Raw genomic sequence first — 16,524 nt, forward strand, 5'->3', positions numbered from 1 at the left:
CAACATAGCAAGACCTTGTCCCTACAAAAAATACAAAAAAAAAAAAAAAAAATTAGCTGGGCGTGGTGGCTGACACCTCAGTTTCCGTCACTCGGGAGGCTGAGGTGGGAGGATTGCTTGAGGCCAGGAGGCAGGAGCTGCAATGAGCCAAGATTGCACCACTGCACTCCAGCCTGGACAACAGAGCCAGACCCTGTGAAAGAAAGAAAGAAAAGAAAAGAGAAGAGAAGAAAGAAAGAAAAGAAAAGAAAGGAAGAAAGAAAAAAAAGGGAAGAAAGAAAAGGAAGAAAGAAAAGAGAAAGGAAAGAAAGAGGAAGAAAAAGAGAGAAAGAGAGACAAGGAACTCTGAAGTGCTCACTGCATGCTGGTGAGTGTCTGAGACGATGATGCTGATTCCCCAGCACACAGGCCCCTCCCACGTGGGACCGCCGTCCTCCCTCACTGCCACCCCAGGAGCGTGAGCTCCGTATGTGTCCCACGCTGCAGATGAGAAACCAGAGACTCTGAGGAACCACGGACAATGGCCCTGATATTTCCGCAGAGCTGAGATGAGACTCAGGTTTGGTACCGGGGTCTGTGGGGGCACAGGCGGCTCTCGGGGATGGGGAAACAAGTACAAGAGAGGGGGTGGGCTAGGAGTGGAAATCTTTATTTAGCAAACACATGTTCAGCTTCAGCTCTACGGCAGGGTCTTCAGCAGTGGAGGAAGCCAGAGCAGGCCGGCCGCAGAGCAGGCTCTTGGGGAAAAGCCACTGGCCTGGGGCTGAGGCGGGTGCTACTTCCCTTCCTGGCCCTGCCCACCCTGATGGCCAATACCACCCCTCCCAATTTTATATCTTCTTATTTATTTATTTATTTATTTTTTGAGTCAGAGTCTTGCTCTGTCGCCCAGGCTGGAGTGCAGTGGCACAATCTCGGCTCACTGCAAGCTCCGCCTCCCAGGTTCACGCCATTCTCCTGCCTCAGCCTCCCGACTAGCTGGGACTACAGGCACCCACCACCTCGCCTGGCTCATTTTTTGTATTTTTAGTAGAGACAGGGTTTCACCGTGTTAGCCAGGATGGTCTCGATCTCCTGACCTCGTGATCCGCCCGCCTCAGTCTCCCAAAGTGCTGGGATTACAGGCGTGAGCCACCAAGCCTGGCCAATTTTACATCTTCTTCAGCGTCCCTCCCCTTGGGCCCCAGTCAGCCGCGAGGGTCTCTCTGTTCCATCTAACAGCTTGCCTGCTGCCTTCCAGGTTCTGCCTGGGCAATCCCCAGGGAGCAAGGCAGGGACCCCTGACAAGCCTGTCCCCTGACTGCACCCTCCTCTGTCCCAGAGGGCCTGGATGCCAGGAAGAATATTCCTGAAGCCTCCCCTCCCTGCCACTCCCTGCTGGGCCATCTCACTGTGGGCTTGGGCCCAGCCCTCCTCAGCCCCAGAGCCTGGGTGATGACCCATTCTCCTGGCTGCCATCAGGAGCTGGGGACAAACCACACCCTATGCCAGCCATGCCCAGCACCATGTCCAGGGATACTCGGCAGCACCCAGAGCCCCCGAGGATGGAATCCATCTCCCTTCCTGTATCCCTCCCTCCAGTACACAGGCGCCCGTGAAGAGGTGTACTGTGGGTGACACCCAAGTGCCCTCACGGAGTAGCCACGTCCCACCGAGGTCCGGCTGCTGCCCACCCCTGCCAGCATTCTCCTCTGTGTGCAGCAGCCTTTGAGAGTGGACGCCAGCCACCCTGTCTGGAGGACTCTCAGCCACTGCTACTCCCACGTCCCTGCTCATCGGCCTTGCTGGGGCCCACGACTAGGCTGGGGCTGGTCAGCTGGAGGACAGGGGCCCCACGGGGAGCCTTCCTTTGAGGAAGCAGGGTCTCTGGAGCACCCTGGGGGTGGGGCACTGGCCTGGCGGGCATCGGTGTGTGACCAGCAAGGACGGCCTGGCAGGAAGGTCTCCTCCCCATGGAATCTGTTCTCGGAACCACTCCAGCTCCCCACCATTCACAGGCGGGAGGTGAAGGGGTGTGGCCCAAGGTCAGCAGGAGAAACGGGCAGGACCAGGACCTGGGGCCACCTCAGGCTCACATGGAAGGTAGATGTGGCCGAGGCCACCAGCACCAGAGAAACTGAGGGACAGGACGCCCAGGTAACTGGTGGCACTGGGGAAGGACAAGTGGGAAACAGGCAGCATCCCGGGTCTTGGGGGCTGGCCGGGCAGAGGTGCCCTGGGCTGGGGTGGCCCACTGCCTAACTTCAGGGCCTGCCCAGGGGCTTCCTGGGTGCAGTGGTGAGAAGGAGTCTGAGTCCCGACTCGGAGGAGAAGCATGCCACAACAGAAGAGTGCCGCAGCCTCCGAGAACCCGCAGGACTGGAGGCAGCCTTGCCCGGCTCCCCCAGCCACCAAGGGTGTGAGCAAGGAAAAGAGAAACCCCAAGTTACCCCCAAACCACATTCTGGAAAGCAGGCTGCCGGCTGGGTCATTCTCCAAAGTTGAACATCTCAGCTTCCTTCTCCTTCCAGAAGGCAAAGCTCCGGTTGATGTAGCCGCAGATGTCCTCGCTGTTGAAGCTGCCCTGCTGGGAGCGGGACCCCAGCCGCTGTGCTGTGGGCTCAGGGCCGCTGCAGGGGACGGCAGCATGCGGCAGGGGCCCGAGCGGGGTCAGGCCTGACTTGCGGCCAGGTTCTGTTTCCCAGGCGGGACCCTGGCTGGAGCCAAAGAAGCGGGCTTTGATGTCCTCGAAGCCGTCGGTCCAGGCCCGGCGGCCGGTGGCCACCTCGTCGGTCACAGCCTTGTGGAAGGCGCGCACCGCCTCCCAGCCGTGGGTGCCCAGGTGCTCGAAGACCTCGAAGCAGAGCAGGTGGCGCACCTTCCGCTCCTCTGCCGGCAGGTCGCACTCCAGGAGCTGGAAGTAACCCAGCATGAAGAGATCCAGGGAGAGGCTGCTGTAGGGCACAGGAGCCCCGTCCACGTGGGGCAGGAACTGCTCGGGGGACAGGGCCCCGCGGGGCCGCCGGCTTAGCCGCCGCAGCTGCCGGGTGGGCACGTGAGCCATGATGGCTTTCCAGTTGCCCAGCAGGTGGGTGATGGTGCTGCGCTGCTGCCACAGGTGGCCCAGCCGGGGGCCCTCGCCGGGTGAGGAGGGTGGCCCAGGGCTCCTGGAGGCCTCCTGGCCCCGAAACCCCGTGTGGCGGTCTTCTAGGGTCCTGCAGGCTGCTGTCTTGAGGGCCGGCGTGTAGGCCGACCTCCTCCAGTGGCTGAGGAAGAGCATGATGATGCGCTCCTTGCGCAGGCTGGCCAGGTCCGGGCCGGCTGCGGCGCCCACCTCCGATGGCACCTCCTCGCAGCTGATGCCGGAGTCGCTGGCCTCCTCTGTGTCGCCAGGCCTGGGCTCCCCCGAAGCCAGGCCACTGCAGGGCTTAGGCAGGGCCGGCCAGCAGCCACTCAGGCACTGCCTGAGCTGGGCCCCTGGCTCGCAAGGGCCAGGGTTGAAGCCACAGAGTAGGCCAGAGGCCGACTCGAAGTTGCCGCGCAGCATCCGCACAGACACCCCCCACTCCTGGATCTGGCGCTGGGCCTCGCTCCAAGGGGGGCGGGCCGAGGCCTCCCTGCAGGTCTCCTGCAGGGGCTGGGTGGCCGGCTTCTCATCCCCCTGCACCAGCCCATGCACACCCTTCAGCAGCAGGGACAGGCTGCGCACTAGGCGGGAGATGTGGCTGCACCAGAAGGGCAGGGGCTGCCCCCCGGGGGCCACCTCCAAGGCCTCCGCAGAGCTTGTGGGCCCAGCCGCTGGGGTTGAGGCCTCCTCAGCCTCCAGCCCGGGCGCCCTGGGCAGGAAGTGGCTGTTGACCGTGATGCTGACCAGGGGCTCGGGCAGCAGGGCCTGCAGCTCAGCCGCCAACCGGCCCAGCTCACTCTCATACTCCTGACAGCGGCGCCGAAGCTGCAGGTCTGCAATCTGCTTCTCTAGGTAGACCAGGTCGTCCTCCGTCAGCAGCTCCCCAAAGGGCCCCAGGATGGCCTGGTGGGTCTGTGAGTACCTCCAGGCCGCCTGCTCTGTGGGGCCTGAGCTCCCACCATTGTCCTGGGCACAGGAAGGGCAGGGTGAGCAGGGTGAGCCTGCCCACCTGCCATCAGCCCACCTGGCTTCCAAATCCCTGAGCTCTCAGCATCTCTGCAGAGCCTCTGGTCCTGCCCCAAGGTAAGACTTTAAAGGGCTTCCCAGCTAGGGCAGAAGCCCCTGACCTGCTCTGCCCCAGTCTTGCTCTGCTCTCAACCCTGTGGCTTTCAGCCCCTATGGCTCTCAGCCCAACAGGCCAGGACAGGCTGGGCCCTCAGACAGGGCTGTCCCCCAGTCCTGAGATGATGGAGACGGGCTGTATTCCAGCAGCCAGGAGCCACCTGTGGCTAGAGAAACGACAGGTGGCTGGTGCGATAGAGGGGCAGAACTTTTACTTCCCCTAAATTGTAGTGAATTTCAATGGCTGCACGTGGCTGGCATGATTGTGCTGGACAGCACAGTGCTAGACCGGGGATGCAGGACGCAATCGTCCTGACAATATCATAGGCCTCTGAGGGTACAATTCCTGAACTCCTGTCTGCACAGCAGCCGGGGGAGCCTGTTAAAATCCAAGGCACATCACAGCCCTTCTCTGCTCAGATTCTCAGTGGCTCCCCACGGCCTCACAGAGGTGCAGTAATCCCAGCCAGGTTCCTCTCCAACCTCAGGCGCCCATTCCACGCCAGGGCACCTTCTCTTGCTTCTCCCCAGGCCGGCCGGGCCTCAGGACCCTTGCACTGGCTGTTGCCTCTGCCTAGGAGGTGTCTGCCCCAAGTTCCCATAGGGCTCCACCTCTCTTCCCTCTGGCCCCTGCTCAAGGCCACGTCCCCAGAGGGGGCCCCCGTAAGCACCCATGTATCATAGTCCCTCAACTGCTTTGCTTTCTCCACAGCAGTAGGAATCGCACCCCCACACCTGCTGGCACCTGCCCATGGGCCACCGTCTTCCCTGCTAGACGCTGCGCCCAGGAGAGCAGGGCTTGCCCTTCACTGCCTAGAACAACGCTTGGCACAGGCAGGCCTGTGCCACAAATCCGCCAAGCAGAAGGATACGTGGGACCCACGCCTCCAGAGCAGGTGAAGGGGCTCTGCTCAGAGTCCTCTGGTCTGGTTCACTTCATTCTCTGACGGAAGCAGCAGCTGAGGCCACAGAGGAGAGGGGCCCCTGGGTCTTGGATTTAGTTCTGGGCTTCGGGTGCTCTGACTTCCACTTCCATCTACCTGGAAAGGCCCTGCCCCGCCCAGCCCACTGGTCCCGCCCCTCCGCCCCTCCCCAGGGCCTACCTGGACCTCCCCGGGGGCCTACCTGGGCCTCTGCGGAGCTCTCTGCGCCCAGGCGCGCCTGCAGCTTCCGCACCATCACCTGCCGCTTCCATTCGGGGATGGGCCGGCCGCGCTCATCCCGCGTGGGCACCAACCCGTCGATGTCGCCTGAGGGCGGCCCATCCAGCTGCAGTGCCGCCAGGCTATCTGAGGCGTCCCCCACCAGCACAGTCTCTGTCCCCTGTGCAGAAGGGGGTGGGTCACACAGGCCCGAAGGGGACCCAGGCCCTAAGTGGAGGGAAGATCCAAGAGGACATGGGGGGTTGGCTCCGCCCAGGACACCCTAACAGGGCGCCCTGAGAGAAGGGACAGCTGGGGTCACGGACAGCACCCCACCCTCTCATCCCCAGCTTAAGAGTGAGACCTCGGAGGGGAGGGACCGGAGTGGGGCGGGGGTAAGATGTGTGGGAGGGGATTGTTAGCAGAGAAATGAAGCCAGAGGTCCCTCCCAGTCCCCTATACAAGCCCAGCTGATGCTCACGGAGCACACCATGTCCCTGGGCAAACTTGCTCTGGGCATAGCTACATAGACAAAGCCTGGCAGCCAATCCTGTGCCGCAGGGCTTGTCACACACAGCCTTCAGTGTGCTGTGCACACTCCAGCTCTCCAGGACGGACAGTGCGACGTGGCATTTCCCAGACTCCCACGGAACATCTCAGTGGTTGAGAATCTGCAGTACCAATCAGGGAAAGGCTGGGCTGGCTTTCTAAGGGCCTGGCGCCCAGGAAAGGGAGGGTAAGGGGGAGCAGGACCCTTCTGTTGGTCTGGGCTGGCGGAGGCCTTGAGGAGGAGGACAGTGGCAGCGGGGCCCTGCCCATGGCTGGCTGCTGCGATCTCCGCACTCCAAGCAGGCACGGAGCACCCCTGAGCTCAGAGGTCGGGCAGAGGGGCTTGGGCCACTGCAGCCCTCTGGGATGACAGAGAAGGGTCCCCGTGTTTCTGTGGTGAGGGGACAGCTGCTGTCGCCCTGACACTTCTGTCTCCTCAGAACTCAAGGTGTTCTTGAGAGCAGCGGAGTGATGCAGGCAGCCAGGCATCCACCCTTCAGGAAAGGCCTGGCTGTGCTGGGGGCTTCCCTGGGCCCCTAAGAGGATGGGGATGGAGGCTGGCTGGGGGCCCCGGGAGACAGGAATGCACGGGTGGGTGACGCACCGCAGGGTCAGCCATGGCACTGGTGGTGATCCTCGGAGGGGCCGGGCCGGTCATCTGCTCCCTGGGAGGAGGCTGGTCAGGATGGCCAGGCCAGGCCAGGCTGAGGGACGTGGCTGCCGAGAAGAAGGGGGTGTTGCAGAAAGGGCAAGGGCTGGGGAGCAGAGACGCAGAGCCTCGGGGATCTGGGCCTTGGGGCAGAGCCGGCCTCCTGAACGAGCTGCGAGCTGGGAGCCAACCCCAGCCTGCCCTGCCCCAGAACACCTCAGGGCCCCACTGGACCTTCTCTGAGGAATGGGCCTGGTCCATTGGAAAGCCTGAGGCACACCCCTGGGCCACGCCGCAGCCTCTCCTGCAGCAGGGGAGGAGCTGGGAAGGGCTTGAGGCCTGGAGGTCACAGGCGGCTAAGGTAGCTCTGCAGGCCCCAAAGCTGGTCCCCTCGCTGCCCACAATGCTCCTTGCCCCGATGCAAACACACACTTAAGTGTCAACCTTGAGTGAAGAACACGTCTGCGTCACAGGCAGACACACACAGACACAATCACACAGACACAATCACACACAATCACACAGACACAATCACACAAGCACAATCACATACACAATCATACACACAGACACACACAGACACAATCATACACAAGCACAATCACATACACAATCATACACAGACACACACACACAATCATACACACAATCACACACACAGACACAATCACAGAAATATACACAGAACACACAATCACACACAGACACAATCATAGACACAACCACAATCACAGACACATACACACACAATCACAGACACAGACACAATCACACACAACCACACACAGACACACATGTACACAATCACACAATCACAGACACAATCACACACAGACACACAGATACAATCACACACAATCACAGAAATACACGGACACAGAACAGACACACAAACACAATCACACAGACACAGTCACACACAGATACACAGATACAATCACAGATACACAGTCATACACACAGACACAAGCATACACAATCACATACAATCACATACAGTACAATCACAGACCAATCACACAGAAACACCGACACAGAACAGAACCCACAAGCACACAGACACAGACACACACACGAACAGAATCACCCACAGAAACAGGTACAGTCACACACAGATGCATAGACACAATCACACACAGAAACAGACAGAGCAGACTCACACACAATCACACAGATACACACAATCACATACTGACAATCACACACTGACAATCAGAAAGACACAAACACAATCACACACAGACAGGCACAATCATACAGAGACACACAATCACACACAGACACACACACAGTCACACACAGACAAACACATACAGACACACAATCACACACAGATACACAGACATAATCATGCACAGGAACACACAATCACACAGATACATACAGACACAGAACATACAATCACCACGTACAGACACAATCACAGAGAGACACACAATCACATAGACAATCACACACAGATACACACAGACACAATCACAGACACACAAACACAGACACACATGGACACAATCATACACAGCTACAGACACAGTCACACAAAGAGAAGGGTCCCCATATCTATGTGTATCACACACAGAACACACAGACACAATCACACACAGACGCACACTCCCACGTGTGAGTACAGGGCCGCAGCGGGGCCTGGGGAGGAAGCTCGCCCTCACTACCTGTGGCACCTGCTGCTGTTTTCTTGCCATGCCATGCCATGCCAATCAGTGCTGCTCACAGACCCCTAATGGTGGTGGCCCACAGTGTGAGGACCATCCCCTGCCCTGCTAGCCCACGCATGCAAGGTGTGCTGGGGTCTCAGGGACAGCAGCCCATCCACAAGGGGCCTGGGCTCAACCGGCCCGTCTCCCCGTGTTCACCCCCGGACAAGTTGCTGTGACTTTAAGTGCTCACCATGCAAAATGCTAATCGTCTGCTTTCCAAAGCAACAAAGGCAGCCAAGGACACCCGGAAGCAACTGGGGAGGGAGGGTGATGGGGTGCCCTGGCTGCCCGCAGACTTCCCCACCGGTCCAGGACCTCGGAGGGGAGGCCAGTGGCACCCACTCCCAGGCCCATGCCCCAGCCGGCCCACGTGGGGCTGTGCACTCACAGGTGGGGTTCCCGGGCCCTGGGCCTCCTCTTCTTCCATCCTCCAGGGAGGGCCTCGTGGCCAACAGTGGAGGTGGGGGGAACGGCGGTGGTGGGGGCGTCATCAGCAGGGGCACCTGTGGGTGGATGGACCTGGTCAGTGGGGGGCCCCTGTGGGCTCTTCCCTACTCACCTAGATGGGGTGGGAGCACCCAGTGGGCGAGCCTGTGCATCTGAGAAGGGCTGCGACAGGTAAGGAGGTGGCAGGAGAGGGGCAGGTCCTTGATCAGGGTTCTGTCCCAGGGTCATCTCCTGCCTGAGTGCCATCATTTCCCAGCACCCCACCTTGGTTCCCCACCTGCTGCCACCTCTATTGAGTGGGCCACCCCCATCTCAAAACTCAGCTTCCAGGCTCCCTCTGGAGGCAGCTGAGCTCTGGGGTTCTGGGCACTGGGTTAGAGCCTGGTTTCCAGCTGTGCTAGCGCCCTGTGGTCTCACAAAGACACGTGCACACATATGCACACACACACACGTACACTCCCCTGCACACACATGCATGTACTCTCCTGCACACATGCATGTACTTTCCTGCACACACGCAGGGCCCATTTTCACACTGCACTGGGGCCGGACTGCAGTGAAGCCAGTCCTACCTGAGCAAAACTTTGGCCTCCCCAAGCCTCCCTTGCTCATGGACAAGGTGGCACAGGCTGCCTCCCGGCAAGGATGCTGGGTGGCCCCTCAGCCACCTCCCCTCCAGGACCCTCACCCCACTGGGCCACGGGGGAGGGAACACAGTCTGAAAGCCCATCTTCCCAGCCCCCACGCACCTCACTCCTTCCAGGAATCTGTGCCCACAGCCCAGGAACCCTGGTGCACGGTGGGCTGGGGAGTGACCGCCCAGCCCCAGCCCTGGAGGACCTCAGACGCGAACTGCAGAGCTCAGGGAGTACAGCTGTCCTGGGATGCCGGCTGCTGCCCCCAGGAGTGGGAGGTGTCACATGAATATTTGAAGGCCGAGGTGTCAGGTGGCCAGGCGGGGCTTGGGCTGGGTGCGGGATACCTTACCACGGCCCCTTTAACTCTCCACAGAGCAGCGGCCGGGGAGGGGACGCTCTGGGAGACGGAAGGGGACCTGAGACCCCTGGGCCCCATGAGAAGAGAAACCATCCAGAGGAGTCCCCAGCCCCACCCACAGTATGGCTCCCAGTGCACAGATGGGGAAACTGAGACTCAGAGAGGGCAATGGGGCTTTCTCAAGGCCCCACAGCCGGGCTGCCGCAGAGCTGGATGAGAGTCGCACAGGAGACCTCAGCCTTTGCTCCCTCCAGTGCCCTTGAACAGCTGCTTCCTTGGTGGGGGACACCACAGAGGTCAGCCTCTGGTGACAGACCAAGAACACAAAGCCTGGCGGTCCTTTCTGGGCTGCTTCGCAGGGCTTTGTGTGCAGGGAGCGACTGAGGGACAGGGAGCGACTGAGGGACAGGGAGTGACTGAGGGACGGGGAGCAACGGAGGGACTGGGAGCGACTGAGCGACTGAGGGACGGGGAGAGACTGAGGAGCGACTGAGGGACTGGGAGCGACTGAGCGACTGAGGGATGGGGAGCGACTGAGGAGCGACTGAGGGACGGGAGCGACGGAGGGACTGGGAGCGACTTGCCCTCTGCTGAGCAACACGGTGTTCCCCAGACTCGAGGGTCCTCGGCGGAGATACAAACCTATGGCACAGCTGCCATCGGGACCTGACTCACACCACCTGGGACTCGGGGGCAAGGGAACGCCGCAGAACATGATGTGTGCTCCCTGCCATGCTGAAGGAAGGCCATAGTGAGAGGCTGGTTTGGCCGCTTCAAGCAGGGCAGTCAAGACTCCAGACCAGACACGGCCAGAAAAGCCGGACACAAGTGGTAACACCAACAGAGGTGGCTAAGCCCTGCCTCGAGTGGGCCCTCAACAGCAAGGCCACCCCAATGCCCTTGCACTGTCCCCTGCCCAGCCAGGACTGAGCCAGGAGTGGGATGGTGCCTCTCGCCTGCTCTCTGCCCTTGCCTGGGAGCCCTGAGCCCCCTCCCTGAGATTGAACCTGCTGTCCGTGGGGAGGGGCCACCCCTGGCAGAGTGCGAGGCTTGGCAGGATGGCAGCGGCCCTCTTATGCTGGGGAAGACAAAGAGGTGGAAGTTAGTTTGGGGCTCAGGGGACTACCGGACTCTGGCCCCAGCACAGCACCTGAGGCTTGGGGGACCTTACTTGAGGTCCCTGTGGCCCAGCCCTGCTCCACTCCTCACCAACGAGAAGCCCCAGGACGCCACCCCCTGAGCCTCCATTTCTTTGCCTATAAATCAGAGTTCTTGGAAAGTTGAGGGACTATGGACAGCACCTGGCAGGGGCCTGCATGACGGTGGCATTCAGACCTCGACGCTGCTGCCACCGTCGGTATTAGGATGGTCTCTGAGTTTTAACAGGGATGAGAAGCCTGGCTGTGGCATTTACCCGGCAACGGGAGTCACCACACCCCTGCCTCCCGTAGGAAGGCCCTGGACACAGTGGAGCCTCAGGGATCTGGAGGCACAGATGTGGGAGTCTCGTCCCTTGGGGTTTTAACAGTTAGACACGTGCTGCCCTGAATCCCAGCACTGGACAGTTGCCCTGAGGTTGGTGGTCATGTGGCCCCACGGCCCAGCCCGCTGTCCCTGTCCCTGGTTTTTGGTGAGATTTGAGCACCGCGGAGGCTCCATGCATTATACATGGATAGCATCGTGGTGAGCCAGGTCACAGGCCTGTAATGCCACCCGGGCGGAGAGAATCACGGCCCACGGATGGGTGCCGGACAGCAGTTGCCATGGCTGAGATTCCATTACTGACTGGGTGGGTACCACCCTTCCCAGCAGGAGGAGAGTGCCTAGGAAGCCTCTCACCTTCTCTGGGCCTCAGTTTCCTCATATATAAAATAAAGACGTCTTAGTACCTTTCTGGACCGAAGGGGAGAGAGTACACCTGTCCCGAGGGCCCACCAGGGCAGGCGCCTCATTGGGTGCTCGAGGAGCTTCTCCTTTACCCAAAAAACAAGGCTCTGGGCCGGGTGCGGTGGCTCATGCCTGTAGTCCCAGCACTTTGGGAGGCAGAGGTGGGAGGACTACTAGAGCCCAGGAGCTCAAGACCAGCCTGGCCAACATGGCCAAACCCCGTTTCTACAAAAAATACAAAACTTAGCTGGGTGTGGTGGCATGTGCCTATAGTTCCAGCTACTTGGGAGGCTGGGGTGGGAGGATCACTTGAGCCTGGAAGGCTGAGGGTGCAGTGAGCTGAGACTGTGCCACTGCACGCCAGCCTGGGTGACAGAGAGAGACCCTGTGGTGAGAAAATTGGGGTTTAGAGGTGCTCAGAACTTGCCAGCACCCCATGCCCAGGAAGGGCAGCACAGTGCTGGCAGGTGGGGGTGAGTGGGACAGCCCTGGACACCACGGGAGATGCCAGAGGCTCTGTTCCCCAAGCATGGAGGGTTCTATGCGCCATCCCTGCCCAGACAGGGCGCTCAGAGTCCCACAGCCAGGATCCCAGTTGCTTGGCTAGCAGAGGGGAGGGGGCCTGCCTTGAGGGCAGCCCCTGGACTTCAAGACCCCATCTCTCATTGTGTGGAGAGGGGTCCCCAAGGCCCAGGGAGGGGCAGGGCTGGCCTTCCCTAGCACCCTGAGCAGACCCCAAGCCGGGAGGGCCCCACAGACCCGACACAAAGGAGGCACAAGGGGGCACCTCCCACAGGGCAGGTCTCAGCACTGCTGTCAAGCATTGCTCCCCAAGCTGCTGTTGCTCTTGGAATGCACGAGTTTCCTGGGGGTGGAGACAGGCTGCGTTGTCATGGGGAAGATGATGGATTTCACCACCTCTTCTGAGGCCAGCTCAGAGGCGGCCAGTGCAAGCAGCCCCTGCAGACTGGATTCCCATCAATATTGCAGCAGGCACATGGCCTCCCCCGGCCCACAGCTGACAGCCTGCTCTCCCTCAGAGGCCTGGAGGGGAGACAGCTCCAGTGGTGAGAGATGAGCACCCCCTGCTGTCACCAGACCCTCCCAGAGGTTGAAGACAGACACATGCTCCAGTCCCGACCCCGAGCTCCCAAACTGGCTCCTGAAGCTGCACACCTAGGAGCCGGGAAGGTCGCAGGGTTGGGTTTTCATGCACTGGGCAGGGGGCGCCGAGGCGCAGGCAGGAGGGGACTGTGGACGGGAAGGATGTGGCGAGCCTAACGCGACCCGTCCCCACTACCACGGGATCTGGGGACAGAAGGCAGAGGCACTGCTTGGACAGAAAGCCCACACATGGGACCCCAGAATGGCTGGGGCAGGAACAGTGTCAGAGACTCCCAGGAGATCAGGCGGGGCTGTTCCCTTGTGCCAGCGTCTTGTGGAGGCTGGGACACCGGCAGAGCGGCTACCCTCCCCACCGCCTAATCTCGGCTGCCATCCAGGCAGGAAGTGCAGGGAGGGGCCCAAAAAAGACCAAGGCCGACCCAGCGGCCTTGAAGGAGCTGTGGGAGACCCAGGCAGTCGGCACTCCTGGGCTGCGGGCCGTGGAGCCCCGGCCTTCTGTGGAGAAGCCAGCAGAGCGCCACCACCTTCTCAAGCCAAGCCAGAAAGACAGCCTTCTGCTGAACCAGGACCCGCTGGACGTCTAGCAAGCTCACCATTTAGTAAATACATGACTTCCAGCAGTGACTGAATTCTACTTCCTGAAACTGCTGCACCAGGGCAAAACCAGGGCAGAGCCGTGCTCTCTGGAGGCCACCTGAGCCACCTGCGCAGCGCGGCAGGACTGGTGTGGGTTTCCACCAGTGCTAACAGAGGCCCCGGTGGTGGCAGTGTGACAAGTGTCCGGCAGGCCCCAGGGGCTGGGGGGTTGGGGGGACTGTGGCTCTGCCCCAGTTGGCCCCAGATGCTCTGAGAGGACACATCAGAGAAGAGGAGGCCAGCAACCCCATGGGGAGACAAGGGGTTTGGGGGGTGGAGGGCAATGGCACCTTCTGGGCCTCAGTCCCCTCACCTGAAAAGAAGGGTCAGGTGATTTCAGAACACCTTTCTGAAGGGGTGGTCACTAAAAGAAGTGTGGTGGAAACTGAGGCAGATTAGATGAATTTGTCACAGTAACCGCCCTGGGCCTGGAATACAGAGGGAAGGTCGGGTGGGAGCACATGGGGGTGACCTGACTCCAATGTGGATGCCAAAGCACCCTCTCCCACCGGCTCCTCCATTCATTTGCCCTCATCCACCCTTCTCCATCCACCCAGCTCCCATCTCCATCCTTCATCCACCCTCCTCCATCCATTCCTCTTCTGTCCATTCCTCCTCCAACCACCCGCCTCCATCTCCCCTCCTCCATCCAACTCCTTCATCCATTTCTCCTCCATCCATCCTCTTCCATCCACCCTCCTCCATCCACCCAGCTCCCATCTCCATCCTTCATCCACTCTCCTCCCTCCTCCGTTCCTCTTCTGTCCATTCCTCCTCCATCCACCCCCCTCATCTCCCCTCCATCCAACTTCTCCATCCAGCTCCTTCATCCATTTCTCCTCCATCCACCCTCCTCCATCCACCTCCTCCATCCACCCTCTTTCATTCATTCCTCCTCCATTCACCCTCCTCCATCCATCCTCTTCCATTCATTACTCCATTCACCCTCCTCCATCCCACCCTCTTCCATTCATTCCTCCTCCATTCACCCTCCTCCATCCATCCTCTTCCATTCATTACTCCTCCATTCACCCTTCTCCATCCATTCCTCCTCCATCCACCTCCTCCATCCATCTCCTCCATCCAGCTCCCCCATCCACCCTTCTCCATCCATTCCTCCTCTACCCACCCTCCTCCATCCACCTCCTCTATCCACCCTCCTCCATCCACCTCCCCCATCCAACTCCTCCATCCACTCTCCTCCATCCAACTCCTTCATCCACCTAGCTCCCATCTCCATCCTTCATCCACCCTCCTCCATCCAATCCTCTTCTGTCCATTCTTCCTCCATCCACCCTCCTCCATCCCTTCCTCCTCCATCCACCCTCATGCATCTCCCCTCCTCCACCCACCCTCCTCCACCCACCCTCCTCCAACCACTCTCCTCCATCCACCCTCCTCCATCTACCCTCCTCCATCCACCCTCTTCCATCTACCTCCTCCATTCGTTCCTCCTCCATCCACCCTCCTCCATCCACCCTCCTCCATCCATTCCTCCTCCATCCACCCTTCTCCATCCATTCCTCCTCCATCCACCCTCCTCCATCCATTCCTCCTCCATCCACCCTTCTCCATCCACTCTCCATCCATCCTCTTCCATCCATTCCTCCTCCATTCACCCTCCTCCATCCATTCCTCCTCCATTCACCCTCCTCCTTCCACCCTTCTTTGTCCACTCCTCTTCCACCCATCTCTTCTCTGTCCACCCTCCTGAGCTCTCCCCTCTCCATGTAGCCCTCTCCTCATATCTCACTCCTTTGGCCTCCCTGCCCCATCCATTCCTCCTCTGTCTGTTCCCTCCCCATCCATCCCTTCCTCTGTTCACCCTCATGCATCCACCTGCTTTTCCGCCCATTTGCTCATTTGTTCATTCAGTAAACACTTGCTGAGCCCTGTCATGTGCTAAGGGCTGGGGACTAGTGGGACAGACAAGATCCCTGTCCTTACAAATGGGGAAATGAGAGGCTGTGGTGTCCCAGGCTGAGAGACAAGAGCCAGGGCTGGAATCTGCTGCCTTCCGGCTGCTGTAGGGCTGTTGGCCGCCTTGCAGTCACCTCTGGGAGGTTCTGCTTCCACTCCTGGGGCTCCTCAGTCTGACATACATCACCCACGAGGAACCCTGGCCACGGAGGCTCTTGAGACACAGGTGTGGTCTCTGTGACCCAGACGAATGGCATGACCTGGCCAAGTTCCAGCCACAAGCCCAGGCCGGGCCCTGGCCACAGCCATGGCCCCAGGCCCTGTCACATGCCCTCTCTCCTGATCCCCGTTACAGCCCTGTCCTTGTCACAGCCCTGGCCCCACCCGTCACGGCCCCTGTCCTGGCCCCTGTCACAGCTCCTGTCACAGCCTGACCCTAGCACTGGCTGCCCTGTGGCACCTCAGTCCTGCCCAGGCCCTTGCTCCTGGCTCCGATGCCATGTATGAGTTGGATACGGTGAGCTTCCCAGCTGACTATGCTGCAGCAGTGGGGTCCTGGCTGGGATCTGGGCCCACCCTCCATGTCTCCAGGGCAGCTGGGGACCCTGAGCCTTACCGGCTGGGCCACTTCCCGCAGGTATTGGGCACAGTCCCGGTGTCCGTGGTACTCCGCCAGGTCCGCCGCCGTGTAACCGTCTTCATCCCGCAGGGAGGGATCCACGTGGTGGGAGACTAGGGTCTGGCAGCACTGCAGTGAGGAGGGCACACGTGTGACCCACCACGACCCTCACCAGGTGCCCACGGGCTGGCCCCATGGCACAGGCTGCCCTAGTGCCTTTCCCAGCAGGGGCAGGGCTTGAATCTGGGCCGTGGGTTCCAGAGACCTGCCTAGGAGCACCCAAGCCTCATCCCACAGCCACCCTGTCCTGGCACAGACAGTACCAGGCACTGCATATGAAGCAGTGCTGAGCTGACAGGCATCAGGGTGCCCCGTCCAGACCCCTCACAGCTGCCATGGCCTACGCATTAAATGCAGAACCAGTTTCCATGTTTGCCACCCTTGGAGATGTGGATCAACGCATGTGAAGCAACAAGGCTCGGACAGACAAGCAGCCGGCCCCGCCCCGGGGACTCAGGGCCACCTCCCACCACAGCCCCTCTCCATAGGACCGTCCTCCTGGCCCCACGAGGTCCCCCGGCACCCGGAGTACCAGCTCATGCCTGACCAAG

At 60.4% G+C, this 16,524-nt stretch overlaps 1 protein-coding gene across 1 annotated transcript in view; it reads right to left on the reverse strand.

Annotated features, from left to right (window-relative positions):
• Positions 1–1,074: 1,074 nt before the first annotated feature.
• Positions 1,075–16,524, reverse strand: part of ESPNL (espin like) — a 30,396-nt gene continuing 14,946 nt past the window's right edge. Inside the window, exons 5-9 of the mRNA XM_010357971.2 lie at positions 15,911–16,042; positions 8,672–8,786; positions 6,524–6,636; positions 5,354–5,551; positions 1,075–4,072 (exon numbers count right to left, since the gene is read on the reverse strand). Of these exons, the coding sequence (XP_010356273.2) occupies positions 2,468–4,072; positions 5,354–5,551; positions 6,524–6,636; positions 8,672–8,786; positions 15,911–16,042 (2,163 nt within the window). The 3' untranslated portion in view covers positions 1,075–2,467. The remainder of the gene's footprint in view (positions 4,073–5,353; positions 5,552–6,523; positions 6,637–8,671; positions 8,787–15,910; positions 16,043–16,524) is intronic.

Source organism: Rhinopithecus roxellana, chromosome 14 (genome assembly GCF_007565055.1).
Source record: "Rhinopithecus roxellana isolate Shanxi Qingling chromosome 14, ASM756505v1, whole genome shotgun sequence".
Lineage (NCBI taxonomy): Eukaryota > Metazoa > Chordata > Mammalia > Primates > Cercopithecidae > Rhinopithecus > Rhinopithecus roxellana.